We start from the raw sequence: 25031 nt of genomic DNA on the forward strand, positions 1-25031 counted from the left end.
CATTAATGCTGATTTTGGAGGCTAGATGTTGGATCAGCACTTGAAAGAATGGGTCCATTTTCTTTCTCATCCTCCTCCATTGTTGTCTTCTTTTACCAAAGGCAATAAATAATAATATTTTTGCAAATAGAGGGTGCTAGTTATATTTTCAACTTCACACATTAGGACAGAAACTGAGCAATAGCAATATTTTTTTCAATATCCAGAAATGAGTTAGCTGGTCTTTCAGAAACTTTTGAAAGCATTGAGAAACTCAGAAATGCAGAATGAGGGCTCCAAATCTATGATCTGTTTACTTACTTGTCTCCCCTTCTGAACAACATTCTCCATGAGAAGTGAACCTTGTCTGCAGAATTTCTTGTTGTATTCCCAGGAGCTACCATGGTATGTCCCACGGGAGGCACCCAGTAACCACTTGAGGAATGAATCATGACTAGCTCCCCTCTTCCTGTGAGAGGAATTTGCTGTGAATTGAGGGGTAAGTCATTGCTGCCTCTGCTTCTTCTGCTACCATCTCTTCTTCACCAATTAAATTTGTTGTCATCACTGAAGGAAGGAGTTCTTAAAATGAGAAGGTTCTAGAAACCACTGAAAAAGTATGTAACACATACATCAGCACACTTTCAGAAATATTATCCTTGGGAGTTAGTGGGAATATTTCTGAATCTTTCTTTAAAACAGAGTTCTGAACTCAGGCTCTTTCTAACTCTCCTAATTTAACTTTTGAATAGGGTGTTATTCAGGGAAGAATACCCTAAGTGTCAAGTTTAAGACCCCTTGTTCTTTTATTTCAAATGCTTTGAATGACTTCTTTTTATTTTCCTCGTTCCATTGCATCCAAGAATAATTTTTAAAGATTTTTTGGCTTAACCAATAAAAATCAATACCTTTTTGTGTCGGTGAAGTTACCAATTGTGGGCCTCTTTGCTTGTGTGACTGTTCACACTGTGGTCCAAGTCCTCATTTCCTTTGAAAATCTGCCATGATGCTTGTGAGAAAAACACAAAAAACCATGTGAAATAAAAAGTCTTCTTCAGTTTTAAGGAAAGGAAACTACAGTGTGTGAGGCTTCCAGATTTTTAAATGTGTGCTTACTTCTCTTTGAAAGCAAATTTGCAGATAAGGCGGTAAACTTTTATAATGGGGCTTAAAATTTTACTCTGCAAGGGGATATTGGAGTCCATCCATTCCACCCCATGGTATTCCTTGGCCAAAATCATGCTACTGTTGTCCCCTCCTCCTTCCATGGCTGGTAGCAGAGCTATGATATGATAGGCTCACACGGTTGACCTGTAGTAACTGCTCCATTATTTTTATTTATAGAAATGAGCAAGTTTGGTTTTAGCCCAATTTTTTTTTGTACCACTCAATTCCTGAGGGGCTTCATACTCACCTGGTTGAGATAATACATTGCCGAGCTAATGATTACCTTAGTATAGCATTTCCAAAGTGCTTATTCTGTGGATTGTTAGTTAGTATTCTCTGAGAGGAAACAGTTGATGGTTCAATGAATTTTGAAAATGCTACACTGAACAGATGGGTCTGATTATTTCCTGCAAGACTTCTCAGAGCCTTTAATATACTGATGTGCATTGATCATGTGTCTCTAGGAGTGGGGTCAAGTACCTACATCGTAGTTTCAGAGCTTACTTGACATGGAACATTCTTGCATCTTTCCATGGTCCCAGCATCTGAGGATGCCTGGGGCCTAAGTTATGAGCCTTCCAAAGACATTTGCATTTTTTAATAAGGGTTTCAAATGCTATTTGTTGAACTCCTTATTTCTCAACCTTAGGATGTAAGATCTTAAGGGCAGGAAAAAACATCCTTCATCTCTGAGTCACCAGCCCGGTACCATGGTCATTTCCAAGGACAAATAGCACAAGACCCATCTGTGTTTGCTAAATCAGTAAACAAAACAGACCACAAGCCCCGTAAGACTTACTTTTGGACATAGAATTTTAGCCATCAATGGAAACCACATTAACCTCCTGTTACTCTTCATGTTTTGATCATCTCACTACAGTTTTGGGACAAGACCTATCAAAAACTGATAAATATAATTATTAAGAAAAAATATTATATTACTACATCTTTTCTCCTTCACTCGCTAAAGAAAAGCTGATACTAGCATTTTGCGAGGCAGAATCAGGGTAATAGGTGTGGGAAAGCACAGCAGGAGAAGCAAAATGGGAACATTGCAGGGGAAAGGGCTGAGATTTAGAAGAGAAGGATGGGATTGGAGGGAAGGAGGGTGAGAGGAAGAGGAGAACCAGGAGAGTCTGGGGGAAAGACAGTTCTAGGTTGAGAGTAGAGAGTGGCAGAGGGAGAAATATTTGGGGGGAGGAAGGGAAGCAGCCACCTTTGGATGGATAATGAGGGTAACATAGATGGGAAGAAGGATTTTAAAGAGAGTTTCTGTGTGACACATACCCACACCTGTACACTCTACGATAGAAGTTTCACGAAGGACAAAATAAAATCTGGAAATGTTTTCATATATTTTTATTTCCCTCTTGGACTTCCCTCTAGAGACTAGGCAATGGGAGAACCTGGACAATGGGGATATCGCCACTTGTGAAACAACTGTATACAGTTTTCATGACCCACTCCCAACTTATATCCCCCAACTGTACAGGAAAACAGAAGAATGTGGTTGCCTTCATTAAAGCTTTTTTTTTTTTAGCTGATTTTTTTCATTATATGTACAAAATCATGAAAAGTAATGAAAAACTGTTTTATACTGTACATATATCTATCTGTCATAAAATAGATTTATGTGAAAGAGAAAGTATTGACAGTCCCTATGATTTTATTTTATTTATTTTAAAAATATATTTTTATTGATTTCAGAGAAGGGAGAGGGAGAGAGAGAGAGAAACATCAATGATGAGAGAGAATCACTGATTGGCTGCTTCCTGCAGGCCCCACACTGGGGGATCAATCACCACCAGAAACCTCCTCAACTGGGGACAGCATTCTCTGGCACAGAATACCCTGCACTGCAGTGTACACTCACTAGACGTCAAGGAGGGGTTTTGTAAGATTCTAAGATTCAGAGTGATCTCAGGTCAACAAATTATTTTGGTGGCCTCCACTAAGCTTCTCCAGACATCACTGTCCTTGATCCAAATATGGCCACCGCATTTACTCAGGCAAGAATGAGTCCTGCCGTGACCGGTTTGGCTCAGTGGATAGAGCGTCGGCCTGCGGACTGAAGGGTCCCGGGTTCGATTCCGGTCAAGGGCATGTACCTTGGTTGCAGGCACATCCCCAGTAGGGGGTATGCAGGAGGCAGCTGATCGATGTTTCTCTCTCATCGGTGTTTCTAACTCTCTATCTCTCTCCCTTCCTCTCTGTAAAAAAATCAATAAAATATATTTAAAAAAAAAAAAGAAAAAAAAAAAAGAATGAGTCCTCAAAACACTGAGATGCCAGGAAACTTTTCTCTGTACTGGCAAAGTGGTTTCTAAGGGAATCTGTCCACTTCTATCATAGGCTACCTTAAGTTACCTAGGTAACCTCCTACCTAAATCTTTCACCTACTTCAGAAAACACATCTAGCTTCAGTCTTATTGCTATGAGTTAATTTGCTTAATGCAGCATTAGTAGGGGTTACTAGGCTCAGTAGAAGGAGGAAAATAAGGTGGGAAGCATGTGGCACCAAGTTTAATTTGGTTCACCTAACATTTACTGAGCAATTGTTATGTGCCAAGAGATGGGGATCAATTACAAATAGTATGTGTCCTATTCTATAGAGAGGAAAAAGATAGAGAAGGGTAAGGTGGGTTGGGAGAGAGAGATTGAGATGAAAAAAGGGAGAGAGAAGGTGAAGAGACAGGGGGAGAAGAAGGAAAGGCAAAAAAAAGTAACAAGACAAGCATACAGAAAGGGAGACATAAGTCAAAAGCAGAGAACTTATGGAGGAAAGAAAGAAAAAGGCAAGAGAAAGAGCAAAGAAGAAGAGAAGGAATGGTCAGAAATGACCCAGGAAAGGTCAAGACAAAGAGAATATTGGGGGTTGGGCTCTAGTTTTACATCTCCTAAAGAGGGTACCTTGTTCCATTTTTCTGTGTTTAGTTCCTATGAACAAACTGGGAGTAAACTGTGCTTTTAGAGTTACTAGGTGTGCAGACAGATTTAGAAGGTTTATACATTAAATTGTAAGCTAACTTAAAAGGATAATACAGGTTTTGATTTTGGAAACATTCTCTGGGGAAAAAACTCCCCCCAAAACTAGATTTGCAGTAAACATGTAATAAAAAAACACATGGGTGTTTTCTTTTTCATGCAATTTATAAGTGCCTTTTCCTTTCTGGGAAAGAAGTGTCTCCAGTACAAGTTGAGGCAATTCATCATATTCAGAAAAGTCATAGTGGCTACAAGTACTCATTACGATGCCTCCTTAAGAAAGGGAGGGTAAAATGGTGATTTAGAGTAGGTAAAATGGCCTGCTGTTTATATCTGGTGCCTCATATTAATCAGTGTTGTGTGTTTTTTTTAATTAGAAAAAAGTTTGACATCTTTTAAATATGTGGTGAGAGTGGAGTGTATCCAGATGTTTGCTGAACTAGAGAACGGGCTGAGCCAAATGTATTGGGGGGAACTGGTTTCTAATCCCAGATCTCCTGAGCAGGTGCTATTTGAAGGTCAGTGTCTCTTTTGATAAACTACAGATAGCTTATCCTTGGTCACTCCCTGAGAGAGATGGAGATGGCGGTGCTGGGAACTGCCATCAATCATGCTATTACATGCCCTGAAGACTCTTGAGGGTGAGAGCAAATCGGTGGCCCAAGAACTGTTGTTCCATCTCTTTCAAGGGTGCTACCATATCTGGGGATGAAAATTGTGTGTTTTGCCCAGCTGTGCTCAACACTAAAGCATCCAACAGTAATAGCAATTGCACTGGTGGGATTTGGTGCTGGGGGAATTCTGTGCGCTGGGAGCTGGAGGGAGGCCACCAATTCATTGCACATATATTATTTCTCTAGGAAACACAGCATAATTGAGGACAATTTTCCACCATGAATTGCATCATTAGCTAACACAGGGAAAGTGAAATGCTGTTAACTTTTCTTTTTCTTCTTCAAAGCTGATGAGCTGAAGAAAATAGAAATAAAAAGTTTAATATAATTTTTTTCCCAAGGATGCATGTTGAAAACCAGAATCAAAACACTTTTACACAGTAATAGAAATCCCACATTTTAATACATCACCATGCACATAAGGAATCAAGTAATGCGGATACAAAATAGTCAAATGTACAAAATGATAAAGCAGATTTTCAGGCCTGATAGAGATCATGCTCACAGATACAGGGGGGCAAACATCTGTACAGTTTCATTTCTACCAATTTAAAAAGAATCATGTCCCCCCAATTGTTTTTGAGGATAGCCCAAAACTAAAGGGAACATTATAAGAAAATATAAAGGAGACCCAAAGGGAATTGGCAAGTTGATAGCTGCTTACTAGTAAGATATGGAAATTGGTGGTTCAAAATTGTGGTGCACAATAATTCTATGTTTAGAGAAAACACTTCTAAACATTGTATGTCCTGGAAATCCAGGGAACAAAATTGAACATCCAGCAGAAAAGGCACTCTTATTTCACCACCTAACGTGTTTGTGTTCACCTAAGTCCAGCCTGGGGTTTTTTCAGGGTGCATAGAGGAAAAAATCACAGTTGTGGGCGATGAATAAAGAAAATACTTATTCAATTAACCACTCTTAGGGGACTAAGAGAATTCAGACTGTTGGCTTAACTACTCACTTAAGAAAGCTAGAGAAATGTCTACCATTTACGTAGGCTTTGTGTTATGAAATGTGCTTGTATAATCATGTTTGTCAGTGTTTGTAAAAGAGTGAACCAGTTTTTTTTAATTTGATTTCTCTCCCCCCCACCCCATACACTATTGAGAGCACTGGTCTTATCTTCATTTCACATTGTTTTTCTTCTTCTTTCTTTCCTAGAACAGTTGCTAGTACACTATAGCTCCTCAAGAAGTTTGATATGGCTCTGTGCTTCCTGTGACCATCAATTTGTCAATTTCACCCTTGCCTTGGTCTTCTCAAACCCTGAGATCAGCCATCTGCTGGCACTAAGCCAAGTCCAAGGCTCTCTCCCTTGGCTAAGTAATACTGCTCTAACCCTTTGGGAAGTGGAGAAGTGGAGCTAAATGAATGCCTTGGCTGTAGGCTCTGTAGACCAGCCCCCGAATATTGGAAGAAGCATGTGTGGGCAAAACTGTGATTGTTACTTTGTTATCATTCTTTCTTTTATCTTTTTTAAATCCCCAAATGGAGCCTTAGTAATAATAGCTATGAGGAGAAGGCAGAAAGTAAAGGGAAAGGCTCACTGACTAAAGCCTGTAGCCTGGTCACCATGAGAATTACAGAGATACTGGTGGTATGGGATAGCTTCTCTTAGCTCATCTTAGCCTGCAAACAACCCTGTCTGCTAAGGAAGGGCAGCTGGCACCCCAACCAGAAGGGCAGAAATCCAAGGCGATGGGCAATTTCTATTGAATTCGTGTATTCCTCCTCTTTATCAGAGCAGTGCAGTGTCCACAAAGTCCCAAGAATAACTCAAGTATATAAACCACAACAGATCAATATTTCCTTTTCTCAGGTACTTTTGATGGCGAATATGTAATTTTGTAACAATATTGATCTTTTCTAAAATTTCGTGTGCAGTTGTTTCATTTAGTGCCTAAAATATTAAATAGTTAGATTAACTGGAGCTACAGTAGTATGATTCAGTGACACAAGAGTTTTGGTGAAATTAGTTTCAAAACACTTATGCTGGCTTGGCTTTTCAGCAGATGAGTTGCTTCTGTGCCCACCACGACCGAGACTTCACAGGGTCAAATCATGAGCATGGCATTATTCGGCTCTGCCATGTGAGCTCCTTGCACTGGCTCAACCATGGTCTCCTCAAATATGGCCACATAAGGATAGCATTTTTCTATTGGTGGAGGAATGGTAGTGGCAGAGAGATCATTCAAGTTGCCTATGTATAAGGTTGAACAAGTGGAACCCCAACTACCCCCAGTTGGGGCCAACACTCACTGAAGGGGCTACAGCTTCTCTTTCTGATGATTGGAGGTGGGAGGTGAATTACAATGAAAAAAGACAAAAAGTGCCAGTGTTCAAACATGAATATCCCTTCCTCCACATCTATAAATAGGGGTCTTTTGATGTGAACCTGGTATTGCCTTCAAAACCTCTGCAGCTGGTGTGAGGGGAAACCTATTCCTGGTCTTCTCTTGAATGCCCTGTGTGGGAACTAGGCATGGGAATTGTCCAAAGCGGCCACAGAGTGAGCATGCAGCTCCCAGTGCAAACACAAATGCAGTTGAGTGTGGTTAAAAAAGTACTGGAAATACATATAAAGAATGAGGATTGATTTAGGGATCATACAATCAAGGACCATGACCATACTCAATCCAAATCATATTTTTGGAATGATCTTGGAGAGTTTACTTAGAGCAGTGGTTCTCAACCTTCCTAATGCCACGACCCTTTAATACAATTCCTCATGTTGTGGTGACCCCCAACCATAAAATTATTTTTGTTGCTACTTCATAACTGTAACTTTGCTACTGTTATGAATCGTAATGCAAATATCTGATACGCAGGATGTATTTTCATTGTTACAAATTGAACATAATTAAAGCATAGTGATTAATCACAAAAACAATATGTAATTATATATGTGTTTTCCGATGGTCTTAGGCGACCCCTGTGAAAGGGTCGTTCAACCCCCAAAGGGGTCGCGATCCACAGGTTGAGAACCGCTGACTTAGAGCTTCAGAAGGTGTCTTCATGGCATTTGTGCTATTTAGAGAGAGGTCAGGGTAACCTCTGGGGAGATGGAAGATCACAATGGGTGTGGAATGGGACAGGAGCGACCAGAAGATGCTCAAGGCATTTAATAGCAAGCTTTCTTTCCTTTAAGATTATATCACAAAATCAGTTCCCCCACCCCGAGAGAAGTAATGATCTCATAAGAATCTCTCGTTTTGCAATTTTTAAATATTTTTAAATTGATTTTTAGAGTGAGAGGAAGGGAGAAGGATAGATAGAAACACTGGTTGGCTGCCTCCTGCACGCCCCCTACTAGAGATTGAGCCCACAACCCAGGTATGTGCCCTGACTGGGAATCGAGCCAGTGACCTCTTGGTTCATGGGTCAACACTCAACCACTGATCCACACATGCTGGGCTCGTTTTGCAATTTTTTAAAGGGTAAAGCATTTGAATACATTTTTATAGAATTTGGGTGGTGGTGGTGGTGGTGGTGGTGGTAATTAAATACCGGACACAAAACAGATCCGTGTGCTCACGAACATCAATCCAGCTTAGAGTTCCACATGTGGTAGCTGTGTGTGTGTGCTAATGTGGCGAAGCCACAGGAAAGCAGCCCTTTGATTTCCTTTGATCCAAATGATTTAAATTAGAAGGCTAGAAACAATGCAGGAGGTGACAAGCAGAATTTCCAATGTCTTAAATGTTTTAGGTATAGATCTCCAACTTTGCATTAATTTAACCATCTCCTCATCACTCCTATTTCTCTCACTCTGCACATTAGGCAAAAAGGCCTACGTTAAAGAGCCCTTCTAAGGCTTCTGTAAATGTTTAAAGTTTGGAACACAACAACAAAACAAGCAATTAAACAAATGAAATGCCTGAACCACTGGCTCCAGTAAAAAGAAGGTTGTGTAATCAGAAATAATGTCTAACTACCCAAAACACTTAATATTATGTCAACCAGTCAACTGCAATTCAATGCAAATCATATGGTTCCTTTGAAATTTTATTATTAGGTGTATGTTGCTGGTCACTTCTGGTGCTTGATGGAATTGGGGAAAGGAAGCCCTGAAGTAAGAATGCTTGGAGTGCGTCTAGATTTTAAAATAACCCTACATGGCGAATGAAACTCCAGATTGACTAAAGCAAGTCATTTCCCAGTCTTTGTGCTGTTGGGCAGGGCGTCTAAAACTGGAACAATACTCAGTGGCACTTCCCCTTTCCAATTGTTACAGGTGGATTTCACCCTAAAAATTTCAGACCTCAGAAACAGTGCTTGCCCTCAGCCCAGTTCTTTCCCTGTGGAGCCAAGCTGATGGCCCGAAGAAAACCAGCAAGGAGACCATCCCTCTAGCCACCTTCCCAAATGAGAATCTGCAAGGAAGTAACTAGTTTGCTCTTTCTGTGGCAGAACCTCCCTGTGCACTTGGCTAGCTTTTCCTTAGGCTCCCACAGGTGGTCAGCTTTCTAAAGCATGCTCCCTGTCTCCCCACTAGAGTAAGTCACCAGAGCAACATAATGGAAACGTGATTCTCTTTGATCTTGAAGTTAAGCAGTGGTGCCAGAAATCATGCACACTGATAAAGCAGAATTCCTAAGATAGTTTTCTGGCTACAGGGTTAGATGCAGATCTAAGGAGACTAAGGGGCAGTGCTTGTCTTTGAAATAGAGTCCTCCTCCCCCCCTCCCCCCCACCACACACACACACACCTGTCCCCTAAGCCAATGCAGCTTCTGGTCTGTCCTCTTCCATGATCTCATGGCCTCTTTTTTTCTTTCTTTCTTTATTTTTTTTGTGAGAGAGGAAGGGAGAGGGAGACAGAGAGAAACATCAATGTGGGAGTGAAACATTGTTCAGCTGTTTCCTGTACATCTTCTACCAGGGATTGTGTCTGAAATCAGGGCATGTGCCCTGACCGGGAATCCAACTGGCAACCTCTTGGTGCATGGAATGATGCCCAAACAACCGAGCAACACTGGCCAGGGAGGCCTCTTTTTAATTAGTAGCAATGACCAGCCATCCCCTAAAAATGAGAAGATGTGTGCCACTGGGGTTTGGGCAGCAAGATTTCACCAAGATCAAGCTTAAGAAGGAATTACTAGTCAGTACTGGGCCAGGGAGTGGGGGTGGAAGGATGACTATGTTTTTCTGTTTGAGTTCTTTATAGAATACTTGAAATCTACCCACAGAACACTCTCAAAAGTAGAAATTTAAACAAAATCACAAAACAAAGCAAAAAAGTGGGGTGGAGGGAACTGTGGGAAAGGTGGATAAAAACAGCCTTTAGTACATCAAGGAATATATGTCATTTTCAAAGATTAGATGTTCAAAAAGAGACTATGGAAGCTTTAAGTCTAGTTGTCAAGTAACAAAATTGCCCTAAAGAATGTAGAGAGAAACACCACAAAGAATAGAGCTACTAATGCTCTGGGAAGAGGAGGTTTTGGTGAAACTAAAGTGCTGGGGGGTCTCAAAAATCTTTCTTCCTTGAAACTTCTAGTGTTCCTACCCAAAATCAATTGGGTGACGTTTGCAGACAAAGCACATTGGCAAGTAATGAGGGGGTAAATCCATCTGAGTTTATCCTGAGTTTATATTCTCACGAATTTATTCCTTTTCCCCTTGAACGTTAAAAATAGCAGAATCCCCTCAGAACTAAGGTCTCCGAGCCTTTGTGTGAGCAACTTTGAAGTGTTTCTGCAGAGACCTGTGTGCTGTTTACCCATATTTTGGAGGTAGCATCAGGTGTGTGGTAACACACCTCACAGAGCCTGAGCAGGATTTGAAGACGAGAAGATGCATCGTTACCCACAAAGAAAGCTCTTGGGGTCTCTACCCCACTAGGTCTGTCATAAACTACCGAAGTGATTGCTTTTCACCCTAGCAGAACCTGGATGTTCTGCATATTTAAATTCAGTTCTGAAGTTGGAAAAAGCTAATCTCCATGGCACCCAGGGGAGTCTGGTAATTATTTATTTCTGTTCATTCCTAAGAGTGCTTTTCCTGTACACTGTGGGTGTCAGCCTTTTCATAAAAGGTGTAGCACAGGTTTAAGGAAAAGTTAGAAGTCAACAGTTTACAATTCTTGGAGCTTTGGGACAGCAACATATTTATCCCACACCTCCCTGTGTCCTGCTTCCTACTAAACAAAACTCACCCCAGTCATTTCTGACCTTCTGAAAGTCGGATTCCCCATATGCATCTTAGGAAGAAGGTACAGCACAGCAGAAAGGAACTGTGGGAAACTGCATCAACACGTAACAAAGAATCTTGGGCCCCAGGAATGGCATCATTGCTCCATTTTGCTGGCTCAGCTCGTGACAACTCAGATTTGATGCTCCCATGTTTTCAAAAGCATCCCCCGAAGTGATTTCAAACAGAGGTGGACAGTTTGGTAAGCAGTTGTAGTTCATCTGCAAATATGTGGTACTTGCCAGGAATTAAGGCATTTTTAGAGAAGCCATCTTCAACTGGGCTCTTTCATTGTCTTCTTCTTAGTCTTTCTCAGCTCCAACTTCACCCACCACCATTTTCCAGCACTCTTTTAACTAAAAAAAAAAAAAGCTAGGAAACTCAACTTATTTAATTGCTCAGAATGTATTTCACAAAAGCCAGAGTTAGTAAGGATGAAGATGAACCATCGTCATTTTATGAACATCTGCAACATCAAGCGTGTCTGACTTTCCACGGGTGTTAGCGGTGGTCTCAGAATGTCCTGGTTAAACCAATCAATTCCCAGCCACGCTCTCTCAGCATCTGGCAGTAGTTCTCTTGGATGCATCAGGTCCAATTCTGTGTCCCCAGGACCAATTATGGAATTGGAGTTTCAGAGAATACAGCAAAGGAGGTTTTTGTGTCTCTGTAAAGGATGGCAATATAGGTGACCAGGGTAGACATCAAAGAAACCAATGGAGAGCTGCTCTAGGAAGCTCTTCCCAGCTACATCTGGGCCCTGGGAGCGTTGGCTATGCATGAAGGGTGCCAATATGTGGCTCAATGCTGTCCACCACCCCTTCCTCCTCTGCCCCCTTTTCCAGGCATTTTCCCAGCTTACTCTGGCAGGGCGTGAATGCTGTCCCAGTGCTGTTGTCATTATGAAAAAGATGGGGTGGGGACAGTGTTCGGGAGAAGGAGCTCTTTCAAAAGGTGGAGAGACTCTGTCTTGTACACTGTTGCTGCCCCAGCACAATGTTTGGCACATAGTAGGTGCTCAGCAAATACTTGCTGAATAAAGGGAGGAATGAAAGGATGAAACCCTGCTCTTGGAATTGAAACCGAGGAGCTGATGGAGATTGGCATGCTATGTCCAGAGGAGTTGGCAGCAGGGTTTGTAAAGAATTGTGGTCTGCTGGGGGGCCTGATGGTCCTGTTGCTAACATGTTGGAGGGTCAGCTCTTGGGGGTATTGAAACTCCTCTGAGTTCCCTCTTGGAAGTCCCCTTCTTTGGCACCACAACCTGACAGGTGAGTCACCCTATTGGGTGATTCACCCCAATCACCTTTGAACCTCTCTGCTCTTCCCTGTCAGGTTTCCAAATCTCAGTGTAAGCCCTTTTTTCAGTGGGCTATGGTTTCCTGAGACCCCAGGGGAAGCAAAATGCGGGAGAGGGTGTCTGGTGACCCCCTAAAAGGCACAGCTTGCTTGTGCTGGAAGGGTCCCAGAGTTGTTCCATGTATTTATAGCAAATTATTCCATGCCTGTCAGTGCCAGGCTGAGACCATGGGCACACAGAACATGCTTTGCTGAGTTTTTGATTCAGCCAAATTTATATTTTCAGGGGAAAAAATGGTAAAACATTCTGTAGGGTCAGTTCATTAGACAATTTTCTAATGCTTAAAGATAAGCAATAACTGGATTGACCTTTTCCCCAGGACTGTGCTTTGTTGTAAGACAGTAAAACAAACAAACAAACAAAAAACTAGTTGTGGGTATAATCCCAGAAAGAATTAACAGGGACTAGCAGGTTCTCTATTGAGGAGAAAACCTCATGTGCAATTGGACCTTTTTCCTTCTCTAGGCACTCAGGAGTCATTTGCTGGTTTTTCTCCCCGGAGAGCTATGATTTGAACTTGACCTAGGAAGTCTTCCACGGTTTTAAAGTCAGACCACTGGCAAACTGCATTCTGCTGTCCTTAACATCAACCCAGCATGGTCTTTGATTAAAAGAAGGCTATTTCCCTGTTTTTGATTTGAAAGAACTCTTCTGTAGACTTCGAGAGCATGCACATTGGCCAAGAAGAAGCCTCCTGTGTTTGAGTGGTTGTATGTGCAAGCGGTTACGTTGTGCCTCAGTGCAAGGAACCAGGAGCTAAGGTATTACAATCAGCCCACTTCTGCTTCCCTTTGGGATCCAGTTGTTCAGGAAAGTGTCAAGAGGTTAAGTCTAACAGTATTGTGGCCATATTTACACCGATCTACCATAAACAACTGGGGATATGCTAGGAGTGGACTTTGTCTCGGACAGTCTGCGCCAGAAATAAGACAAGATTTATGAAGAAAAAAAAACAAAAAAGAAAACACTTGTTTTCTCACAGGTACTGAACGTGCTGATTCGTGTCTCCTATAAAGTGCTTAAGAGCTGGACAGAATACTTTTAGATGTCATAACTAACATAATGAAGACATGTGGACATTCCTACCAGGGCACACTATGGTAAACACCTCCACCGAGATTGCAAAACTGCTGTAATTGTTGTCTAACACATCATGCCATCTGCACGCATAGTAAGAGAATCCAGTAGTTGCCATGCGGAAACAGGACTTCCAGGGAGGGGCACAGACAGCTCCCCGAAGGGGGCCGGAGTGATGCACAGTGATGAAAACTGGAAGCAATTTTCCAGCTAATCGTCTGCCGATGACCGCTTGCAACGAGTGGGCACTGCATGTAATGCACCTCGATTTCAAATCCACGGCAAGCTAAGATTTCCCAAAGCCCATCAGCTTGACTGGATGGGTGCTTTCCCCGCAATTAATCTGGTTAATCTGTCAATGCTCCAAGGGGATCATCTGGCAGGGCCATGAGTTAGTCTCTCTGGGAGGAGCAGGTCATGTTCATATCCACTGGCAGGAGAGTAGCTTGGAAGGCTCACCACGTTTATGGAGAACCCTCGATTGAGGCAGCAAGAAGAAACAGGGAAGACACAATAATTTATTACTTTATGTCCCCAGGTTCTGGTAGGAAGCAGCAGTCATACTATTGCAACAAGCCCTAACATCCTTAGGTGAAAGAGAAAGTTCTAGCGAAGAGACTGGTCACTCAACTCCAGGACAAATAAGGGTGGCTTGGATTCCTGAAATGTCCTTCTACCGTTGGTGGAGCATGGAAGACGTCCATCGCAGGAATAGGCCAGGTGGCCTGTGTTCACCTGAAAATAAAATGCCTTCCCACGGAAGAGGCAACCGGCATTTATTTGAGATTAAAAGAAAAAGAATAGTCATTCAGGTAAGCACTGATCAGGCAGAAGCCCAAATAGTGTTCCGACTAGCAGGCAAAGGCAGTAGATATTTATGAGAAAGGAAGGGGGAGAATTACATCAATAGAAGGAAGGCATTTCTATTGATGCCGATAAGCTCACAGAGTGATGCTGATTCCAAACAAGGATTTTAATTTTTAGTCCTATAGTCACCAGGGAGTAGTCATCATCTCTGTTTCTTGTTATCGTTGCAAACAGTTCTTTGGGGCAGGATGTTGCGTTAGGCCCAGTCCAGAGTTTATTTTCCATTTTAAGACTCCAAGGTTTGAGGCCTAAGATGTGCGAGGTAGCTCCTCAGGCACGGCAGCCCCAGCTCTATGTTAAAGTGGCTCTGTTCATTCTTAGTTTCTGACACCTGGAAGCGAGGGCAAAACCAGATCTCTGGACTTGGCATTCAGCCCTGGTGGGCTGTGGTTGGGGAAACTTTTTCTTACACGGTAAGGTTTCAAGCATTTACTTAATCTGGAAGGAGATCAGGTTGGGAATGGTGTGAAGGCAGGTTTTTATTTGGGGTGGGGTGGGGAGGAGGGGCTCATCCATCAAGAAGCTTTCCTGGGCGGAAACCTAGGAGGAAATACTGGAGGCAGTGTGGCTGGAGCTCCCGAGTTTGCTACGTGAAAAGTCAGGCTGGCTGAGCAGGTTAGAGATCAGAGAAAGGCATCAACATCTGGTCAGAGACTGAGCTACCTGAATTGCAACCCTGCTTTTGGCCTTGGGAATGCTGGTGCAGATCTTGATGTTCTAATTTTTTATTTAAAATTTTTTCCATTATTTTATCTGGGTTCTCCCTACAGTTCCTGTACACAGATCCTCATTTAGTAGTTAATATAGGCATGCAATATAATGTTTTTCTCAGAAAACTATCAATATTAGCTTTGTGTAATACACAAAGTTTTGTGCAGTGGGAGTGGATGGCAAGGGTTCTTGAGGTTAAAAACAAATCTACTCTGTTTTCAAACTGGCTGTTCAAACAGGAGAGCATGCACAATGTATAAGCACATGTTTGATTAAAGCTCGCTATTTTGGAGAAAACACAAAAACAAAGGGATGTACTATTTAAGCATGCTAAATATAAAATAATAATACACACTACCGATAAGCCTGTAATGAAAGTGAAATACTAATATACTGCTGGTGGCATTGCAAACTGGAGAAACAGCGCCAATTTATTTAGAAACCATTAAAAATTCACATTCCTTGACGAAGTGATCCCATTCTAGGAGTATATCCTAAGGAAATAATAACAAAAAATGAAAGAAGCTGTACACACAAATACGTAACCTAGAGGTTATTTATAATAGTGGAAAAACTGGAAACAACCAGTCTTCTAAATGATGATGTGTTAACAAGATGGATGATTGCATGGGCACTAAAGTAATAATTATGATGATTATGGAGCAACACGGTAAACAGTTATGATATACTACAATATAAAGCTTACACATATGCATAGCAAAGCACTGGAAGTGAAATAATGAAAACACTAGAATTTTTATTATTCTCATCACAATATTTTGCAAATCAACCACAAAAATTAGGCTCACAAGGATGCAGATTTGACCTGTGAGCATTGACTGACTAAAGCATCCAGGGTTGTGTTCCCTCACTAATAGTACCTTGAAAATAAATACTTCACAACTGCATTAAGAGATAATGCTCTAGTACTATTGAAGGGGGGTTAGAAAACACACGAGTAAAAGTCTTTCGTGCAAGGCGACCTGCAGGGGAGCAGTACATGGAACAGGAAAGATTTCTAGGAACCTGACACAGTCCAGCCTCCTTAAGATCTTTGCTCAAGTCAGCTCTGGAAAATGTGTGACTCTGGAAAAGTAGGATTAAGAATAACCTGTAAAATAAAACTTAAAAATGAATAATGATGATAAAGAGTGAATGCTATTTAACTACTATGCTTTGCATCCCAAGTCAGGGTCAGTGAATAGTTATTGCAGTTGCTGCTTCTCCAAATAACCCTGTTTTCCATGTGAGCCTCTGGTAGCCGATGCCAAGCAAATGTATCTCACTTTAGCAACCACACTGTAGCCATGGAACACGAGCTGAGCCCATTGCACTTTAAGGCCCTTTCACCTGTGGTTCTTCAATATGTTCCCTTTAAATCTCTGTGTGATGAGCCAACATTAGTCACTTAGGCTTCTGGGAACCCAGCTCCTCTGTAGCCCCGTGGCCTGGACGTCCAGATGGGTAGGGAAACGTTAGAGTCCAGTGACTAAGAGCTTTGAAATCAGGAGGATCTGCGTTGACATCCTAAACTCATCACTTCCTAGTTATATGATGTTGAAACATGAATTTCTCAATGTCTTCACCTTAAAATGGTGATCGTAATCACCACCTCACTGGGCTGCTGTGATGATAGAAAAAGCACTTTGTGTGGTTTTTGGTGAATACTAAATATCTGCTAAGTGATGGCTACCATTTATTATTATTATTATTATTATTATTATTACAAATTCCCAAGATTTCCTAGAGAAACCAGAGACACAAATGGGGCAGTGTTCTAATGCCAAAGCTGGGAGCCAGGAAAAAGACACGATGTGCCTGGAGGTCAAGCCTTTGCAGCCTCCAAGAGATAACATTCCATGCCTGCCAAGGGCACAGTCCACACTCTCTGGCTTCCACTCTCCCCCAGATGAGCGCAGACTTTAACAGACAGTTCCTTGATACGGAGGGTTCATATCAAAGGCAGGAAGGGGCTGGCCTGGGAGGCAGTGCCGGCCTTGCAGAGCGTTCAAGAACAGCTCTGGGACTGACTGTGTCCACTCTGCTTTTCCCCGCTCCAGCTGCAGGGGCTGAAGGGATCGGCGTGTCTGGGGAAGAAGTACAGCTACTGTGTGCAGGAGGCCTCGCTTCTCATGGGCTGAAGGGAAGAAATAAGCCTTCACCTCTAGAAAAGGCCGTGTGGCATCTTCCATTCAAAAAGAAGAGCCATATCTTCCATCTGTGTATTTTATGTGACTCAGGCTTGAGGAATTTGGGGTGGGCCTGAATTGCACTTCGATGGATGTGGGACTATTTATATAAGGTGTGAGATGCACATTCCAAAGGAGTGACACCCACGGTAGCCCCCACATAATAGTCAGTAATAAGCAGAACTAACATTTATTGAGCAGCTACAATGGGCCAACTACAGTTTTATAGGCTGCCACTCATTGAATCCCTCACCGCCATCTTTGAGCCCTAAATTGCATTATCCTCATAACACACCTGGAAAAACTGAGACCAAGTTCATTAACTTGTCACATCCATACTGCCAGAATGCATAGAGCGGAGACTAGAAACCAGATCTGTTCTCATCACAGGGCTTTCCTGGCTTGGTAAGAAATGTGTTGGAAAAGCAAATTCCGTTGTTCCAATGAGAACACAGGAGAGAAAGCAAGTAGTTGTGTTTGTATAGCTAGATGAATGCCCATCAAACGTGAATCCTATACATAAAGTACCATAAATAAGAGGTTTGACCTAGAGAAAGTAGGTTTTACTTAACAGTCTAAAGTATTTCCTATGTTTAGAGCAGTGGTTCTCAACTGAGTGCAGTTTTGCCCACAGCAATGCCGGAGACATTTTTGGTTGTCACAGCTTCAGGGGTACTCCTGGCATCTAATGGGGTATACGCCAGGGACCCTGCTTAAAATATCCTAGAATGCATAGGACAGCCCCCTACTTTGAAGAATTATCAGGCTCAAAATGTCAATAGTGTGAGGTTGGTTTAGAGGATACGGGTCCTTGTTTATCTTCTACCCCTGGTTGTGAGCCAAATATATCACTCCTAAAATAGGCCAAGATAAAAACCAACATAAGTGTGCCTCTTGTGCGTACAGGAAATATGGCTGATTTCAAACCTCACTCCCCTCTTCTATTCATCATTTGCTCATTTTATTTGATTTTATATTCAATGTAATCAAAACCTCTAATATTAAATCATTTTCTAACTTTTAGAACCCTCACAGGCAAGCTATTATAAGAATCAAGATTGGATGATTTAAACAGGTATGCTCAATTAATTAATTAGTATGTATGGGAGAAGTTAGGAGATAAAAGAAGGACAAAGGAAGATTGATGTGGCAATAAAACTAAACTCTGCTACCAGCACTTTGGTGGGAGAAGTGGGACACATTCTCAGTTGTACTGGTTTCATTTCTGCCACTACCTGCCCCCAACAAGTGGAGGGACGTTTGTCTCTGACAGTATGAGTAAGAAGTCACTCCTACCGCCCTGACTGCATGAAGACCGAGGTCAGCATCCCAGACACAATGGGTATCAGGATGGCAGTGGGCTTAGGCTAAGGGCAATAAAAAAGGTGATACATACAAACTGTGACCTTTCCTAACCTTGTGAGGGTTACTTTATGTGTGGACTTGACTGGTCCATGAGGTACCCAGATGTTTGGCAAAACAGTATTCTTTTAATTAAAAAATATATTTTGATTGATTTCAGAGAGGAAGGGAGAGGGAGGGAGAGATCGAAACATCAATGATGAGAGAGAATCATTGATTGTCTGCCTCTTGCATGCTCCACACTGGGGATTGAGCCTGCAACCTGGGCATGTGCCCTGACTGGGAATTGAACCATGACCTCCTGGTTTATAGGTTGATACTCAACCACTGAGCCATGCCAGCTGGGGTGTGAAACAGTATTCTGAGTGTGTCTGTAAGGGTGTTTCTGGGTGAGACTGACATTTGAATCAGTAGAATGAGTAGAGCAGATTGTCCTTGCTAATGTGGGTGGGCCTCAGTCAATCCACAGAAGGCCTGGATAGAACAAAAGACAGAGTGAGGGAGAATTGACTCTCTGCCTGTTTTTGAATTGGGACATTAGTATTTTCCTGCCTTTGGACTGGAACTTACACCATCAGCTGTCCTGGGTCTCCATTTTACTGGCCAAAGATCTTGAGGTGCAGATCTTAAGCCTCCATAATTGTGTGAGCCAATTCCTCGCTCTCTTGCTCTGTAGATACCTATCTATAGATATATACATATATCTTCTATTGGAGAACCAATATCTCCCATTGGTTCTGTTTCTCTGGAGAACACCAACTAACACAGCGTCTGTAGACAATAATGACTAAATAGTAAGCACTATCATCAACCTAGTACTTACCACATGCCTAGCCTCCTACTAAGAACCTGTGTCCATTTTGCAGCAACCTGAGGAGGTAAATACCATGACCTCAGTACAGACATGCTTCAGAAATACTGTGGGTTTCATTCCAGGCCACCACAATAAAGTGAGCATTGCAATAAATAGAGGGTCTCACCTTTGATTTATAAAATATGCAACATTGGTGAAGCACAGTAAAGTGAAGTGCAATAAAACGAGGTGTGCCTGTACACAGATGAAGAAAGTCAGGCTCGGAGAGATAAATGACCTAACACAGGTTGCAGCCTGTAGGCCAGTCTGTGACCCTTGATCTGGTTATGACATGTCAGGAGCCCACTGATTCCAGAAGTGCTAAGCAGGAAATATGAGATCCCAAGGGCCCATGGGAACATTTCCAGGCAATCATTTATACCTAGACAGGAGAGGAAGGCCTTGACCTCTGTCCCCTACTCTCTCAGCCCTAAGAGAGTTTTATTGTTTCAATTAGAATGTGATTGGCTCCTGATTATAACAGAAGTCTTTCTGCAGAAAGAAGTGGCTCTGCAGTCCTCATTGGCTTGGGCTGACACCTCTCTTTAGGGAGTGTTAAATGAGTGAAGCTTGACCATCACCACCATCACACACACACACACACACACACACACACACACACACACACACACACACACACCCCTCCTCTGAGTGAGAGATACAAGAATGGACTTCTGTGCAAACTGTCTCTCTCCTTTTTTTCCAGCCCTAGGAAAGAAAACACACAAACCAATAACATATTTGTCCCCTTACTGTTCAACTACAAGTAGAGCAGCTAGTCTATAATATGCGGCTCAAAATCCTCTTGGAAATGGACTCTGGTTCCTCTGGATTAAATTGAGTCTCTAGATTCCAGGGTTCTAAAAACGCTGAGATTCTCAAACTTGAGCTCATCAGACTCATCTCAAAAAGGTTCTTACAGCCCTAACCAGTTTGGCTCCGTGGATAGAGCGTTAGCCTGCGGACTCCAGGGTCCCAGGTTCGATTCTGGTCAAGGGCATATACCTTGGTTGCGGGCACATCCCCAGTAGGGAGTGTGCAGGAGGCAGCTGATCGATGTTTCTCTCTCATCGATGTCTCTAACTCCCTATCCCTCTCCCTTCAAAAAAAAAAAAATCAATAAAATATATTTTTTAAAAAAAAGGTTCTTACAATTTTTATTTTGTCCAGCCTCTCTCCAATTCCATTGATTAAGAACATCCAGAGGGAGGTCTGGAACTCTCTATGTTTAACAAGCAGCTCCATGATTTTTATAAAGCCAGCTTGGCACAGATCCATGGGAAAAACATCCATGTCTTTTCCCCAGTGCTTAGATAGCAGTTATTTGTCCTTTAGACAGAGAAAAGTGTGTAGACAGTGGGGAAACTGGTTTATAGTCTTGTTCATGTCACACAATAAAATACCAAGAAACCTGGATATAATATAATGCAGTGCTCCAAACACTGGGTTTTAGAGGGGTACCAACAGGAGTGGCAAGACCCAAGCAAGCTATCCAAACCATCCCAAATCCTGGGGATCAGGTATGTTCCATCATTCCAGTATTGTTTAGTTTCTACAGGTTGATTCACGCATCAATCAACCAAGCAAGGAAGCAACATGTATTCCACTGAGCACTTACTAAAATGTTCAATGTTGCCTTGGGGCCTGTAGGGCTGGAGGAGTTTAGAACTGATCATTGCACTTATCATACTATATCAGAATCTCTTGATGATATGTCTGTCTTTAGATTAATGCTTCTTGACCTTTATTATACTTAGAAATCCTCAGGAGAGCTTGATAAAGCACAGATTTTGGGCCCCAAGTGGAAAGAATCGGACTCAGTAGGTCTTGAGTGGTCCTGTGGATTTGCATTTCTAACATGCTTACAGGGCACACAGATGTTGCTAGTCTGAGGACCACTCTTCAAGCACCACTGCTCCTTACCCCAAGCTTCTTCAGGTAACAAGTATGCCTCTTTCTTCTTTCTGAAGGGTGTGGTAGTTATGCCTGGAATACGGAAGGTGCTCTGAAATGTTTGCTGAATGAATGAATGTCTGGTGAAAGCTACATGAGTGAGGTTAGCAGTTTTCTAAAGCAAGGGCAGAATTTATTTGGGGGCCATAGTATTGTTCTCTAATGAGAACTTGTTCAGGAATTTGAACTCTAGAAATTCTTGGTGATAATATAGGACCTGTCATATTTAGTCTCAAGTCATGATTTCCCCAGGCAAAACCTCACCCAACAGTATGGACATCTTGAGTCAGAAGCCTGCTGACAACAGTAGCTACCATCTTGCACCACATGAATATGGGATGATACGTTTCTGGAAGAAAGTATCCAGGCCCGATGCTCTCAACATGGAGATATTTGTACAGCCAATTAGAGGCAACTCCAGTGATTCACTTCTCTGCACTGGACAGAGGCAAGCATCTCAAGTCATTAAATTCCAATAGCCACTCTAAAAGCCTACAGAACTTTCCAGAAGAAAACTCTGTTCACTGGCTCAAACAACAGTGAATCTCATGAGAGAGCATAAGAATACAATTGGACATTTAATCCAAGTTGCCACGGAAAATCCTCCCCATCTCCACAACATCAGACCAGCTGGAAGATGATCTTATGAGTGATTGTGTCCTCATTTCTCGCCTTGCTCTGTACTCCCCCTCACTCGGTCACAGAGCATGGTACCCTGTGTGTTCGTCAACTGCATGAATAATTCAAGTTCCTTTTATTTTTTAAAGTTCATCTATCCCCCTCTTTGTGTTTCTATTTAATCTTATTTAATTTCAGAGGCCTCTCTGTTGACCAAGGCAATGGCATTATTGGAAAAATATTCCCTAAGAGTCACTTCTTTAGAAAAAAAAATATATCCAAAAAATTCTGCACATCCTGCAGCTTTTAAAAGAGAAAGAGAAGAGCACACTTTTTAATGAGTATACAAGGTACACTTAGTGTTTCTCCTTTTGCATGCCAAGTCTCAAGGGGCTAGAAGTATCTCTTTGAAACAATGCCATACAAGCTAAATAAATAGGAACAAATAATGCTGCTAACAATAACGGATGTCACCATATAGAATCTCAGAGTGGGAGGGTATTTTAGAACAGTGCTTCTCACATTTTAAAGTGACTATGAGTCACCTGGGTATTTTGTTAAAATGCAGATCACACAGGTCTAAGGAGCTCTCAGGTGACACAACGCTTGTCTATGAGTGGCAAGGCAATAGCGTTCCTTAATCTAGAGCAGCCCTGTGCCATGGAGCCTTCTGCTTTGTCCAGTATGGCAGCCAGTAGCCACATGTAGCTACTGAACACTTGATATGTGTCTAGTACCTGGTAGAAATGAATTTTATTTAAATTTAAATATATCCAAAAAATTCTGCACATCCTGCAGCTTTTAAAAGAGAAAGAGAAGAGCACACTTTTTAATGAGTATACAAGGTACACTTAGTGTTTCTCCTTTTGCATGCCAAGTCTCAAGGGGCTAGAAGTATCTCTTTGAAACAATGCCATACAAGCTAAATAAATAGGAACAAATAATGCTGCTAACAATAACGGATGTCACCATATAGAATCTCAGAGTGGGAGGGTATTTTAGAACAGTGCTTCTCACATTTTAAAGTGACTATGAGTCACCTGGGTATTTTGTTAAAATGCAGATCACACAGGTCTAAGGAGCTCTCAGGTGACACAACGCTTGTCTATGAGTGGCAAGGCAATAGCGTTCCTTAATCTAGAGCAGCCCTGTGCCATGGAGCCTTCTGCTTTGTCCAGTATGGCAGCCAGTAGCCACATGTAGCTACTGAACACTTGATATGTGTCTAGTACCTGGTAGAAATGAATTTTATTTAATTTTAATTCATTTAAGTTGAAATGAATTACAGGTTACATGGGCCTAACGGCCACCATATTGAACAGCATATCTTTGTAGAGTTGAAAACTGAGACTGAAAGATTTGGTAAAAGGGTTTTAGAAAGAAGAAACCTTAAAAGACAAGTGAAGCCCCAAATCTTTGCACCCATGTAGTAAATTTAATTCTGATCCCCTCTCTCCTCCTTCCTGCTTTCTCTAGGGAGGGCTCCAGGCTTCCCCTCTTTCTCCAGCATGTTCCCAGAATCACTCTATAAACAAATAGTAATTAGGAAAGACTTTGTAAACATTCTGAAGTGCAGAACATTATCTCGTTTACATGAACCCTCTGATTTGGCAAAACAAAGCAAAAAATCTTATGAGAAATAGGTCTTTTGTTTTGGTCCTTTCACCTTGGGGTATGTCCCCCAGGGTTCTCAAGACAGGCTCCTAGGTTATTTCTTTGCTCTGGGCTTTGGCCCTTTGGCCTGGAACAAGGGAAAAAATGTAAATAGTTCAGACATTCTAGAAAAGTTTAAAAGGAAAGAGAGCTCAGTTCAAGTTGAGTTCCCCCAAATGAGAAAATGCTGAAAATGGGGAAAGGGTAAGGCTTAGTTTTGTCTGAACTGGATCCGTCAGCTCTCAGCAGTCTGTAATCTATATTACAGCTAACAAGGTTTGGGGATCTTCCCTGGGCTGGTGAGTACTAATTTCCATTGAGGAAAAAGTTATGAGGCTTGGATGTCTTAATGATAACAGATAATTTCTCTGTGTTGGCAGAGCTACAAAGCACGTTGCTATGAAAACTGCATGAATTGGGCTATTTCTTTTGTGTACACAGTTTTCCCTTAAAGAACCCACGTGGGAGGAGTTGCTAACCTGCTTGGGGACCCTAGTGATTAATTGCTTGAACTGGCTGGTGGCCATCAGCATGATCTTGCAATTTAGCAGGTTCCATGCAGAATTATGAGACTGAAGGTTTAATGGGATTTCAGGTAATAGAGCCCAGATGTCCAAGACTATGATGTTTGAAATAACACTGCTTACAAGGCTGCAGGGCTTAAACTTTATTTCTTTCTTGCTTCGTAGATGTCCCTGTTCCCTTCTTTATGTCATCTTGGACCAGTCAAATGCTAAGGCCCTCAAGTTGACCTATGAGAGGTCATTCAGGGACCGCACCTGTGGCCAATAGCCTGGAGACACACAAGCTCCCTACCTTCCTGCCCGGGCTCTTAGGATTACTTTCAGCCAAGGATACAGTAATTAACAGCCTGACTGCCACCTTGCACTATGCAGCACTTACCTTCCAAATTGCTTTCACACATCTAATTGCATTTTATTTTGTCAGGGTTCAGGAGGAATGGGCTGGGACAGGCACTATTATCTCCATTTGGATGAGGAAACCATGGTACACAGAAGAGAAGGGATAATGATAGTTAACATTTGTGGAACCCTTATGTGCCAAGAAGTACTGTTCCCCTGGCGTTTCTGTGCATCATTGCCTTTAAGCCTCATAACAACTTTGAGGTCGATAGATTATCAGCTCCACTTAGAAGCCGAGAAAACTTTGGCACCCCAAGGCAGATCACCCAGCTAATATCTGAAGGAGCCAGGATGGAAGCTGGCCTTCTGGCTCTTAGTTACCATGCACTGCCACCTCCCTATGGAAGTACCATCAGCATCACAGACAAGACCTGGAGGCTGTTCTTGCTAATGCAACATTCATTTCCCATCATTTCTGAGATGGAAGAAAAATCCCAGGCACGTTTTTCTAATGAGATGACCTTG

At 42.1% G+C, this 25031-nt stretch overlaps 1 protein-coding gene across 1 annotated transcript in view; it reads right to left on the reverse strand.

The window, feature by feature from the left end:
• Positions 1-8433: 8433 nt before the first annotated feature.
• SAMD12 (sterile alpha motif domain containing 12) overlaps positions 8434-25031 on the reverse strand; it is a 347492-nt gene continuing 330894 nt past the window's right edge. The window contains exon 5 of the mRNA XM_014533047.1: positions 8434-13924. Within this exon, the coding sequence (XP_014388533.1) occupies positions 13902-13924 (23 nt within the window). The 3' untranslated portion in view covers positions 8434-13901. The remainder of the gene's footprint in view (positions 13925-25031) is intronic.

The sequence above is a fragment of the Myotis brandtii genome, unplaced genomic scaffold (assembly GCF_000412655.1).
Source record: "Myotis brandtii unplaced genomic scaffold, ASM41265v1 scaffold931, whole genome shotgun sequence".
NCBI classification, from domain to species: domain Eukaryota; kingdom Metazoa; phylum Chordata; class Mammalia; order Chiroptera; family Vespertilionidae; genus Myotis; species Myotis brandtii.